Source organism: Echeneis naucrates, chromosome 17 (assembly GCF_900963305.1).
Source record: "Echeneis naucrates chromosome 17, fEcheNa1.1, whole genome shotgun sequence".
NCBI classification, from domain to species: domain Eukaryota; kingdom Metazoa; phylum Chordata; class Actinopteri; order Carangiformes; family Echeneidae; genus Echeneis; species Echeneis naucrates.
Window position 1 is genome coordinate 750,541 of NC_042527.1, and position 13,700 is coordinate 764,240.

General features: G+C 40.6%; 1 protein-coding gene across 2 annotated transcripts; it reads left to right on the forward strand.

Moving 5' to 3' along the window:
• The first annotated feature begins 3,447 nt into the window (after positions 1-3,447).
• Positions 3,448-13,372, forward strand: cyp7a1 (cytochrome P450, family 7, subfamily A, polypeptide 1). 2 transcript variants are annotated; one of them, XM_029525090.1, is made up of 8 exons: positions 3,448-3,569; positions 5,671-5,911; positions 6,046-6,255; positions 6,445-6,639; positions 6,788-6,987; positions 11,675-11,805; positions 11,977-12,155; positions 12,273-13,372. In XM_029525090.1, the coding sequence occupies exons 1-8, from the start codon at positions 3,541-3,543 to the stop codon at positions 12,573-12,575; spliced, it is 1,488 nt and encodes a 495-aa protein (XP_029380950.1). In that variant the 5' UTR covers positions 3,448-3,540; the 3' UTR covers positions 12,576-13,372. The 2 variants fall into 2 exon arrangements, with proteins under 2 accessions (XP_029380950.1, XP_029380949.1); XM_029525089.1 differs by lacking the exon at positions 3,448-3,569 and adding an exon at positions 4,081-4,440.
• The last annotated feature ends 328 nt before the right edge of the window (positions 13,373-13,700 follow it).

A 13,700-nucleotide genomic window follows, 5' to 3' on the forward strand; every position in this document is an offset into this window, starting at 1 on the left:
AGTAAGGGGGCAAATACTTCACAGCACTTAATGTATTCCAAAAGACATGCATGTTTGGGTTAACTGGTGGATAATTGTGCGTTGTTTGTCTCTGTGTGATGGACTGACGACCTGTCCAGGGTGTGCCCCATTGATTGGTTCCAGCCCCCCCCCCCCCCACTACCCGGAAACAGAAGATTAATGTATATAATTTGACACCTACTTGGTGGCTGTCCTGTGTTCTGCTTATGTGTGGATTTGTGTGCAGGTACCCCATTAAAACGAGAATGTTCATCTCAAGCTTATCCTGCCAAAAAATGTTAAACAATATTTCATTTTAAACATTAAAAAAAAAAAAAAAAAAAAGCATAATTTTGCCCTTAGGGCAGCAAAGTGGTTAGTGGTGTCACCCCACAATGATAAGGTTGCAGGTTCAGTTCCTGGCCTGGGGGCTTTCTGTGCAGAGTTTGCATGTTCTACCTGGGTTTCCTCTGGGTACTCCGGTTGCCTCCCACCATCCTATGACATGCATGTCTAGCTTGACTGGTGACTCTAAATTGTCCTAGTGTGAGTGTTTGCCTTTGTCTGTTGGCCCTGTGATGGACTGGCAGCCTGTCCAGGGTGTAGCCCATCCTCGCCCCGGAATGTTAGCTAGCATTGGCTCCAGCAGCCCCTGGAAATGGAAAAGCAGTAGAAGATGGATAGATGAATTTTGCCCTTAATGACATTTTCTTAGGTTTGTATCTTACATTCTATCTGTTACAAGGTACAAAGGTACAATATGATAAGAAACAAAGTAACTAAGTAATATGCTAACTTCTCATCACCCTAAACCTTGACCTTGACCCAGTCAGTTCAGCTGGATTTCAAGACAACGCATATCACTTATATCAGCATTTATAACACAGCTAAAAAATTTATCAAGTCGTGAAATACACACCCACTGGTAACTTTTTTTTTTTTTTTTCTTGACAGTAACTGTCGTTAACCTAGACAATTAATTATTGAATGAATACTAGTACAATTAATAATAATGGTGTGCAACAGGTGGGACCAACTTGTTGATTCTAATTAACATAATAGTACATAAATCTGCACTCTCTGCTGTCTTTTGAATCTGGCATGATGAATCATCACATGAATTCATCAATGGCCAAAATTTTATGGTGGACGCATTTGTTTCCAAGGATTTTCTTTGATTAACCATGACCTGATAACAATGTCAGCAAATACTGGTCTGTAAGTGTTTCCAACAGAGAACAATTACTGATAAGGAGACATCCTTGAAGACCATAAAAGCCCAGTCCATGAAAGTGTAGTCTGGAGTCTGACACCCAGACTTTTGCTGGTCTTTATAGTCTAAATAAATAAAGAATAATCATAACTCTAAACAGTGATGACTCCAGCTGGCACTCAGATGAAAAAGTCAATCACTAAAGTCACTTGGAATCTCTTTTCTTGAATTGTTTGTATTTACAGTACATTTTTTGTCAAATTGATGGCAATATTATTGTCTTTCAAATATGAGAGACATATGACAGAAAGGAAAACACCTGACACTATATGAACTGAAGAACCACTGAGTCCATTCGTGGTGACAGGTTGTTGTTTCTTCCTGCTCTAACTGTTTTTGGCAAGAGCTAACAGCAGGTTAGCAGGTTTTGTGCGCACATACAAACTAACAGGTTTGATAGAGGCCTGACATCAATTCACTGGAAGAATGAGCATGCAGATATGACCCCTGGCAACTAGACACCTGCGACCTCAGCTCAGTCATCAGTACGAGTAATTAATGTCTGTCACTGTCACAGAGTTTGCTTATCATATCATGCCACTTACAAACAAAAAGAAGAGAAAATTAGAACTAGAAACTGTCATCTCAGTCATTATGTAAAGCAAAACAATCAGGTATAAGAATTACAATTATAAGGAAGTTTGTTGGCTGGTTGAATCAAAGCCAATCAAATTGTGAATCTGTCTCAGTGCCCCCTCTGACAACTGACTTTTTGTTGTTTTGTTTGGTCTCAATGGTTACAGTTCTTCAGCTGTTGTCTGGAGAAATGTGGTATTCTTTTTTCTATTGCAAATAGTCAATTTCCCTTCATCTGTGCCATGCAAGCCTTTATTTTAATGCAAGGTTTCATAACTGGTAGAAGGTAGGATTATATGATGATAACTTTTGACAACTTATCACTGCATGTCATTGTTCATTGTCCTTTCAACGTGCAATCCACCTACTTCATAGTAAGTTCAAGCGCAAAACTTGTCTATGACTATTTTAATGAAGATTGTCATCATTTGCTATGAATTTTTTTGGACTGTGAATGGTGTATATCCTATTATAATTTGGAACATGGTACTCTGTATGTATATCATCTGTTTTACTTCCTGTCTTTGTGGAGTTTTTCAGTCACTGTAATTGTGTGTTCCGCCATGATGTGTTTCTGCTGTGTCAGTAGAACTTACCTCTGGTTGTGTTTGTTAATCTGTCCTTACTTATTTAAGATTGCTTTTTTAAGTCTCCTTGTGTGTCTCCTGGTGTTTCTATATGCTTTAGTTTCTATCATCATATGTGGATTTTTGATTTGCAGCTGGCTACCTCGTCCACCTGTAAGCCTCTTGTTTAATAAAACATGTGAAAAGTACCAGCGCACTGTCTTCGGCTGCATGTGGGCCTTGAAAACTTTTCAACCCTGACCTTAACTTGCCGCCAGGCCTCAACAGATATAGCCCTTTCTATAATGTAATATAGAATTTTATAGTAATATGAATATATAACTAAGAAGAGTTGGCAAAGTCAATTGGTTGTGCAACAGCACCTCTAGATATTTACTCTTTCAACATGTCTTTAGCAGTAAGCTGCAGCCAAGTAAAACTATCTTGTCACTTTGGAATTCTGAGTCAGCATAGCGACTGGATTGCTCATGGCAAGACTTTTAAGCACACAGTGTTTAATGCTGATAACCACATCCCACTATACATATTTCTAATATTTCTAATTTCAATGTTTATTCTTTCATTCATCTTCAACCGCTTATCTGTTTCCAGCTCACAGTGGATGCTGGAACCAATCCCAGCTCACACTGGGTGAGAACTGGGTGGTACACCCTGGACAGGTCGCCATTACAGGGCCAACATACAGAGACAGACAGAGACCAACAACCACTCACATTCACACTCATTTTAGAGTTACCAATTGACTTAGATTGTCTATATTTCCAGCGTATTGTTACAGTCTTCATTAATGGAGGGGTAGATGATTCATCACCACTCTAATCGATAAAGCCATTGAAGTATTTAGTGTTGCCTGTCTTGATGAACTTGATTCGTATCCACCTTCACAAGGGCAAGCCTCAACAGGTGGCACTAGCCCCATTTTGTGCAATAATAATGTTCATTTCTGTTCACGCAGACACACACATACAAATACACAGTAGTAACACAGCAAAGACCTTGAATCTATTTACCAACCTGGATACCCTTCAGGTAGAACTGTCAATGGACTCCAGTCAAGGCCATCTCATATAGACTCTCTCTCTTGCTCACACGCACACAGAATGAATGGAATCCTATTTCCAAGAGAAGTCCTGGTGAGATAACAGAACTTTTATGTCTTTGGGGCTCTGAAGTAAAATTTGCAGTATTTAGATGACATTCTTTGGAAATGTTTCTTAATATAGACACAGGAATCAAGTCTTTCTGTTATTCTTAAAAAAATCTATATGGTTCATGCATATTCAAACAGATGCATTTGTCAATTTGAAATTATGTGAATAACATTTTTTTTTTAAATGCGATGGGTTCTAAAAAGCTTAGTTGCAGGTTTTAGACATTAACCACCAGATTGTATAAATGTTATTTTCAGCAAGCAAAAAAAACTAAACAAAACAATCCTCTTCTCTTCCTTCCTCCTTTCTAATCCGATAACCACCACACTATATCTTTGTGGCTGCAAGGGTAATAATGATCAATCTGTTACACAATAAAAGGAAAAAATTACCTCCCTCTGGCCCATCCTAGAGCAAGAGGCAAGTATAAAAACCTCCCACATGCTGCCTGTCATCACAGTAAGTTGAACCACAGCTTACTGACAAACACAAATACACACACACGCGCACACACACACACACACACACACACACACACACACACACACGCACACACACAGGTTTTTGTATAACTTGCTGTAACACGCGGTGCCACTTTCCTGTCATTGGAAAACCTCATCACACACCTTGCACCACGCTCTGTGCAAGCAGTTGACTTTAATGTAGCAGTACTCACAGGCCCTGTCAGTGTGACCTGTAAGAACATTAGTGGCTGTTACTGAGCCTCCTGCTGTTTTGGATCAGTCTTCGTCATCATCCATATCATCATCATGATTATCAGCATCGCACTGATCTGGGCAGTAGTGGTTGGATTCTGCTGCTTTCTCTGGCTTGCTGTCGGGATACGACGCAGGTAGGACTGGACAGAGTGTGCTTTTCTTACCATTCAACCTCCTTTGTGACTCACCTGAGACTAGAGTGTTCAGCATTAATTGGATTTGGCTGAAATAGATGTTCCTGTTGATGGCACAAAAAAAAAAAAAAACCACTGCATTATTCATGTGTTAACTTCTATAACCTGTGACTGGGAGTGTTTTTCAAATGCATACATCAATTTACAATGAGGGTATTGGGATGGAATGCTGCTGATTCACAAACATTGACTGACAGTGTTGAGTTATCGTAGGCCATGTGCATTTGGAATGAACATGTAGCTGAATAGGTATTTTGCATGGGAATGTGCAGCACGAGTGAGTCAAGACTTCCACAATAAGACTGTAAGGTGCTTTGTATTGTTTTGGAAACTGTGCATTTTTTTGCTTGGAGGAACTTGGTTCAGTATCACAGGAACTGATTTCATTGGTGTGAGAGAATGCAGTAGAACATATTCTGGGAGTTTAATTAAGGGGAAAGGAAGAGGAGGCCACAGGGTTACCTTTTGACTTTGACCTTTGATTACATTAAAATGATCTGCTCTTTATGAATAAACACGACTAATATCTAAAAAAGGTAGATAGATTTTTTTCCCCATCTTTCATGCACACAGTATGCTTCAGCCCATTAAGCATCTTGTCAGTCCACTGGTTTTTATATATTAGGTCTGTATTAATATTGTGCTGCAGACATTGGTTCACTGACTTGAACAGGAATGATAACTAATATGGTGGAGTTGAATAAGGAGCTGGAACTATCAGAGAAAATGGTTAAAGTGAATTTTCAAAATTTTCTAGGTAAATGTGATTCTTCCTAAACTGTTGCTTAAAATCAACTTAGTTCTTGACTATTAGCTGGACCTGTGTTCACTGATATTTGTATTGCCTGTTTATTGTTGCCTTTATGGCCAGGGCTCACATGATGAAACAAGATTTGGCATTATTGAGGTAACTTCAGGTTCAACCTTGGTTAAACAATCAGCTTTTGAAAAGGTTCACTTCAGAGCATCAGAGTAATTAGCCAAAATACTGACCAATCACATTACTGAACTGTAAAGAGCAAAAATAAAATCATAAACCCTATGATGATGTTTGATTCACTAAGAAATAATTGTCCTAGTACCAGTTTACAGTATACCCTCACTACAATCCTCTGTATCCATACAAAAACAAAAGAGCCCTAATATAAAAAAAAAACACTTTGACCACAGGCAACCTGGTGAGCCGGCAGTTGAAAATGGCTTCATACCGTACCTGGGTTGTGCCTTACAGTTCGGAGCCAACCCCCTTCAGTTCCTCCACAGCCGTCAGAAGAAGTACGGCCATATTTTTACCTGCAAGATCGCAGGCCAGTACATTCATTTCCTGTGTGATCCCTTCTCATACCATTCAGTCATCAGACAGGGGAGGCACCTGGATTGGAGAAAGTTCCACTTTGCTACATCTGTCAAGGTATGGGATACATGTGATTTAGTTTTTTCTGCATTGCATCAAGGTTTTTTTTTTTTGTTTGTTTTTTTTTTACTAGTTCATGCTATTAGCGAGTCCTTCAGCGGACCTGAACCTCTTCTTCCTTTAATTACCAGGCATTTGGCCATGACAGCTTTGACCCTCGCCACGGCCACACCACAGAGAACCTCCACCAAACCTTTCTGAAGACCCTGCAGGGTGAGGCTCTGCCCTCCCTGATAGAGACCATGATGGGCCACCTCCAGGATGTCATGCTGAGGTCAGACACACTCAGTCCCAGCAAGGACCACTGGGAGGTGGATGGCATCTTTGCTTTCTGCTACAAGGTCAGTAAAGGGACAATGGAGTTGGAAACACTGGAGGGTTTCTATTGGCCCTAAAGTTCAGTACAGATGTTTCAAATCTTCATGACAAGATGTACAGTCACTCTTTAGGTTTTGAATTTCCATACTCTCCATGTCCAACGTTTGGACCTGTAAGTATTAACAGGTTTTGTTTGCCCTACTGTCCTCCAGGTGATGTTTGAGTCTGGCTACCTGACGCTGTTTGGCAAAGAGTTTGGTGAAGATAAGAGTCAGGCTAGGCAGGCGGCCCAGAAAGCCTTGATTTTCAACGCTTTGGAGAACTTCAAAGAGTTTGACAAGATCTTCCCAGCATTGGTGGCTGGTCTGCCCATCCACGTCTTCAAGAGTGCCTACAGTGCCAGAGAGGTTAGTGGGCTTTTCCTACTACTATCAAAGGATGACAACAATGACTGCCCTGTCCTGATGCCACAGTACATCTGTGCTCCCATTTCAAGCCATTTTGCACAAAAATGGGTATACATTTCTTTTTATATTCATTCTTTCAAATGTATAGAACCTGGCAAAAACCATGCATGCTGACAACTTGTCCAAGAGGGAGAACATGTCTGATCTGATCTCCATGAGGATGATCCTGAATGATTCCTTATCTACTTTCAATGACTTGAGCAAGGCAAGAACGCATGTCGCTCTGCTTTGGGCTTCACAAGCCAACACCCTGCCTGCTACGTTCTGGAGTCTCTTTTACATGATCAGGTATGAAGACAGGTCTATCGCATTGTGTATCTTAGGTGGTCTCTGGAAAGATGAGATGAGATATACTTAATTTTTCTCAGTGGAAAGCTTGGGCTAAGTACTGAGACCAAGAGAAAGTTTGAGTACTGGCCTAGAGGGAAAAAAAAAAAAAAAACACCACAAAACTCTTCTGGTGAGAATAACACTAGGAGACTTTGGCATCTTGGTCTTTGTTAATTACTCATTTTGCAGCAAAAAGCAGTTAGTCACATTGAGCTCGGAGCTCTGTAGTGAGGAGTGACCCCTTTTTCATAATATTCAGTAATTACATATAAAAGTACAAACAAGGCTAATATCTAGAATGTCTACAGCCACTGTTGTAAACGCACACAGTCCATGTAAAGGCTACAATAATGATGAGAACGTTCAGACTGCAATTCAGAGTAAACACAAGAAACTTGTGCTACCAAAAAAAAAAATAAAAAGGACCAGACTCAGTGACTAACTCCCTAACAGCAAACTTTCCCCTGCTCTATGTGCCCTACAGATAATATCTAACTAGCCCAGTGAGCAGTGATAGCTAACATGTCTTTGGGGTCATCAGGTGGGAACCTCCTTTCAGCAGTGTTTGATCTAGTTAGACCCACAACACCTCCAGGAGGCTAAACAGTGATCACTGGCATCCCAGACTCACCCCCCCAATGCCAGCCATCACCGCTCCTAACACAAAGACAACTATCTCAAATAGCACTACTGTCAACTACTCTGACCTCTCACCAACTGCACCAGTGAAAGTAGGGATGGGATACAGACCCTGGTTCGGGTAGGGGGGAGAAATAGAAGAAGTGGAGGTAAAAGTAGGGATGGGACACACACACACACACACATACACACACACACACGATACCCTTGAGGGGAGTTTTCCTGTTTCATTGTGTGTTCACTCGTGCCAATACCACCATGAATGCACATTATTCCTATTTTCACTCACATTTTGGTATATATACTGTATAATACTGCAGAATAATTTTATTATAATCTGGTATAGGTCATTTTGTTCATTGTTCCAGTTTGATGTTAAAAGCCAGGAGGAAGTATGTCTGTTTGTAGGCCTGCTTTATTATCAAGCCTCAATACCTAAATCTAAAGATAAAAACAGCCTGATAAATTTCCCAGCCGACAGAGTACATCTGGCACAGTGCACGAGCAAAAACAACTTATTCTACCTCTCTTCATCTCATTTCCATTTTTTCTCCACCCTGTTGCTTCTCCATCCTAATGGCCCCTGTTTTTTAAGAACTTTCCTATGTCCATGCCTGAAGGAGTGCAGTCCACACACAGTGACAGCATCGCAATAGCAGTGTTTGTATTTAAATTTCTCGCTAGGTGTCACCCATTCCATTCAGTGATTATACAGCATAGACACACCCAGCGCCTGCACATGCAACGCAACCTCTTTACTCTTTGAAGTGATTAGGCTGGACACTGTCACATGAGCTGTCCACTACTCCTAGACGCATCAGTCATAGTGCAGGGGTACGGATATTAGTCTGTGATGAAAAAAAGACTCATTAAACAAATTTCATTGGGAATTTTACAGAGGGGCACAAAGCATGTTTACCGGGGCATGTGCCCTGGTAAAAAGTGTCTGGCGACGTGCCTGGGAGGGGGCATGAAAGTATAGAGGGTGCAGGAGGTGGAGGACAAGCTACACTAGCAGATTCAGCACACAAATTCACCTGAACAGTCCTATAATCAAACCAAATCAAACCAATACAGGCCAACTCACCTGGACTAACCACATGGCCTCAAAGAGGTTCAAACAGGCCGCACCCTCCACTTAAATACACTTCCGCTTCCTGGATTTGTTCCTCTGCTTCTCCCTAGAGTCTGTCTATGTTAAGAGCTCCCCCTGCTGGACCCCCGGCTACTATTACTTCTTCTAATCCAAATCCACTGACTGGATCTTACGGCCTCAGCTGACATTTCTTTGACTATTTTCCTCACCCTCTGTCCCCTTCCTCCTAACTCCCTCAACAAAGCAACAACAGATCTGGCTACAAACCCTCTACATCCTACTTCCACTGGACAAATCCTAACCTTCCATCCTCGCTGCTCAGCATCCTTACCTAGATCTGCATACCTGAGCTTTTTCCTTTCATATGCTTCTTCAACTGAATCATCCCACGGCACAGTCAGCTCTATGAAATATACTCTCATTCTACTCCTCGACCACAAAATTATATCAGGCCTTAGCTTTGTGCAGGCTATTTCCTGAGGAACAACAAGCTTTCCTCCTAAATCCACCTGCATCTCCCGGTCACTGGCATCCTCTAAGCTGCCTTGCCTCCTTGTTATCTTATTAACTTTCCCTCCTTCCTGAACAAACTGAATTGCCACTCTCTTTGTCTTAGATCCTCCTAGAATTGCCTGCCTCCGTATATCTTCAATGACTGCAGCTAAGCTTTTTAAAACCTGGTTATGTCGCCACGTATATCAGCCTTGTGAGAGACTAACCTTACAACCGGACAAGATGTGCTTTAGAGTTGCAGCACCTGAATACAACAAACATACCAGGTCTCCATTTACCCAGAGTTTTAGGTTCTGGGGAGTTGGCAATACATCATATGTTGCCCCTATCAAAAACCTAATACTACTCTCCTCCATACTCCACAGCTCTTTCCAACTAAGCTTTTTCTTCTCTACACCTTCCCAGTTCAACCACTGTCCCTGCTTAGCCTGAGCCACTGCCCTCGCACGCCTTGATATTTCCTCCTGTCTGCAAACCTGCTCCACAACTAGCTTCCTCTTCTCTTTGGGACCTGCTCTACTCCACACCGGTTTGCCTGGGCCAAACCCCAAGCCTCCCCGGCCTATCTGTACATTATCCACAATCTCTGTATGCCTAAGAGTTGTTTTCTCTTCCTGCACTGCCATTGTTGGATTCAATTTCTCCCCTTGGTTGGGTTTGGAACCATCGTACTAACTACCACATCTTTACTCCCAGATAACAGGAGCTCTGTCCTAACCTTAGTACATTTAAACTCCTCCACTAGACTAGATACTGGGAGCTAAAGTATGCTTTTCCCATACAGTGCTACAGTGCTTAAACATCTCGGAACACCGAGCCAATTCCTAATGTAAAAGCTTACTAGTCTTTCCATTTTCTCTTCTTTTCATTGATCTTCTACTAGGATCATATAACTCTGACTATAGTTTAGATCTAAAAATAAATAAATAAATAAATACTGAGATACCGGTTTACCAGCTGCTAAGTCTTCGTAGCTTTCACAGATGATATGTAAAGAGCAACTACATGCACGAGTGCTTCCAGCTGCTGCCAACTAGCCATAAGTCAGAAAATTTGACATTTCATGTCTTTAGCTAAAAAGCTGAGGGTTGTAACAGAAGTCAGGTGGTTTTTGTTTTTGTAAAGCTAAGTTCAAACGTTTCAATTTTAAGCAAAAAGGGCTGCTAATTATTTACTTTTCAAAACAATTTTTAATTAGATTTGGAACTTTATATCAAGATATTACTCAAACAGGCTTTTTTTTTCCTGTCCCAAATTTACTGTTGTGGCAAGACTCAATGAGGAGAGACAATTGGCTAGTAAAACTGGAGTTTTATTTAAGACAGGAACACAATCAGAATACAAGTCAGCAACATCTGAACTCTCTCTTTTTCCTTCTACTTCTTTGCATTCTACACAGAACAATGTTTCTCTTTAAGTGGCTCAACATCCATCTGAATAACTTGATCACTTCCTTTCCGTTGTTAATGAATGAGGCTCGAGCCTCATTCATTAATAACAATGTTGCCCCACAACAAGAAGGTCGCAGGTTCGGTTCCTGGCCTGGGATCTTTCTGTGCAGAGTTTGCATGTTCTCCCCATGTCTGTGTGGGTTTCCCACGGGTACTCCGGTTTCCTCCCACCGTCCAAACACAAAGACAATCATGTTTAGGTTAAATGGTGAATCTAAATTACCCCTAGATATGAGTGAGAGTGTGAGTGGTTGTTGGTCTATGTCTGTCTCTGTGTGTTGGCCCTGTGATGGACTGGCAACCTCTCCAGTGTGTACGCCACCCTCACTCAGTGTGAGCTGGGATTGGCCCTGCTACCTACCGCTTTATCTGGAAACAGATAAAGCAGTACAAGATGAATGAATGAATGCATGAATGATTCAGCTCCTAAGATTTATGGCAATGAGTCTGTTCTGTGAGTCATAGACTGGCAATTGCAGTCTGCGTTATTGAACTGAAACATTGAAGGAATTTAAAGAGCAAACACAGAGCTTTACTATCTGTAAAAGGTTTGTGTCACAGACCTGTTTCAGTTAGTAATGAAATGCAGAGGATTTACAACCACATAATAAACATTGTTATTTTAATTTATTTTTCTTTGCTATAATGAGGGGTAGAATTTATAATTTTAATTTTAAATACATGAAAAATATTGTTTTGCAGCTCAAGCAACTTTAATTTTTTTGTTAATTTATAATAATTAAGACCTGATATCACTTCAGCCACCTGCACTCTCCTGTAGTTTAAGGAGGCATGTTCAGTTTGACAACCCCCAACACAAACTACCAAAGACAGGTTAAATTGCAGCAATGAAATTAGAGTTTCTGTTACTGCATGTTGAAATGAAAACAGATCCTTCATCTTTATGCAAATAATGTGACTAACAGGCTCCTGTATTTGTGTTTAGGAGTCCAGATGCTCTGAAAGCAGCTCATGAAGAAGTGCAAAAAATTGTGAAAGATTCAGGTCTGATTGTCGATGCCAATGACCCCACCCTTAAACTCAGCAGAGAACAGCTGGACAACATGCCCGTTTTAGGTAAGAAATCCAGTTTCACAACAATTGTTATCTAGTCCTGCCTCGATGCCTTGGTGCAGACAACACCAAGCAGCTCGGAATATGGGTATGTATGATTCCTTTAAAAATAGCAAAGAAATTAACCTTTTGGGGTTGGGGTTTTTTTTTTTTTTTTTGCCTTTCTGTTTATAGACAGCATCATAAAAGAAGCCATGCGCCTTTCCAGTGCTTCCATGAATGTGCGTGTTGCCAAGGAAGACTTCCTGCTTCACCTTGACAACCAAGAAGCTTACCGTATCAGGAAAGATGATGTCATTGCTCTGTACCCACCAATGCTACACTACGACCCAGAGATCTATGAGGATCCCTTTGTAAGACACCTTGAATATTTAATGACTGAGAAACATTTTCTTTCAGAAACAACCTGTGTTGCTCTTTGGAAAACTGACAGTCTTTATTCTCCCCATCTCTTCTACTTCTCCCTATAGGAGTATAAGTATGACCGTTTCCTGGATGAGATGGGTCAGGAAAAAAGCACCTTTTACCACAACGGACGACGCTTACGTTATTTCTACATGCCCTTTGGTTCTGGGGTCACCAAATGTCCTGGCAGATTTTTTGCAGTGTATGAGATCAAGCAATTCCTCAGTCTGGTACTGTCCTACTTTGATATGGAGCTACTGGACCCCGCTATCAAAGTTCCACCTCTTGACCAGTCACGTGCTGGATTAGGAATCCTCCAGCCTACCTATGATGTGGATTTTAGGTACAAACTAAAAGCAGGCATCTAAGCTCTGTCTCTGTCAGACAGACTGATTCAAGTACATACTGTACATAGTACATATTTAACAGTGTAAATGATGATACCTTGCTGCATATGTAAATAGAATAAACTATAAATTTTTGTTGCTTAGATTTGCTGCTGAAGTGTCAAAGCTCTGTTAGACCAGTTCTGGCATCAAGAGCTAAACAGCATCTTTAGTTCCTGTGGAAAACTACAATATAGCACAAACTATGAATCACATAAATTTATCTTGTGTCTTATACCATTGAAGCAAATAACCCAAATATTCAAAAGCATATTTGGGTTATTTACTAAAAACCTGATGTTTTTCATCACAGCTAACTGATTCTTTTTAACTTGCAGACAGCCCTTGGCTCCAACAGATTTCACTATGCATTGCTACATCATGGTACTAAATTGTAGACTCTGGAATTCAATCTGCAGAAATTATAGATATAGATATAGATATAGATATAGAGATCTAAAGTATTTCACCTCAGTGTTCAGCCTGGTAGTCATGATTAAAATCTCTATTGAATGTTTAAAGTATTCTTATACCAAAATATAATAACACCAAATGCAAGCCTGACAAGTGAGATGATCTCATCAGTCAGACAAAGAATGAAAAACTTGTGCTAAACAGGCAAAAACAATACTATTCTTCAGTGAGCTCTGGAGATATTGAGTTTATGTGAAATACAGCAATTTTGAAATATTAGCATTGACTGTCATTGACAAAGATTTGCCATGAAGGGCATTCTTTTTCAATCTCTGTATTTGTTACATAGTATCATTGTAAATCTATCTGGATAAGAGCATCTCCAAGTAAATGTGAACGTAACATGTCTCATGGTCTCTCTTCTGTCATCACTCATTGGATGCCTTCATATCAGTTCTTTTATGCTGAAGGTGCAAGTTCTGAGGGAAGCTAGGACTAACGTTTTTAATCAATGGGTTTCCTTATCATTCACTGACTTCACCTTCAGCCTGTAGTAGGAGATAGGTAGAGATAAATAGACCTTGAACTTTGCTCACTTTGGCCGTCTCTCTCCCAGATGCTAGTGCCATAGAATATGCGTCTGAATGTTGGCTATGATGCCTTTTATATGGCCTATACCTGCTGACCAGAAAC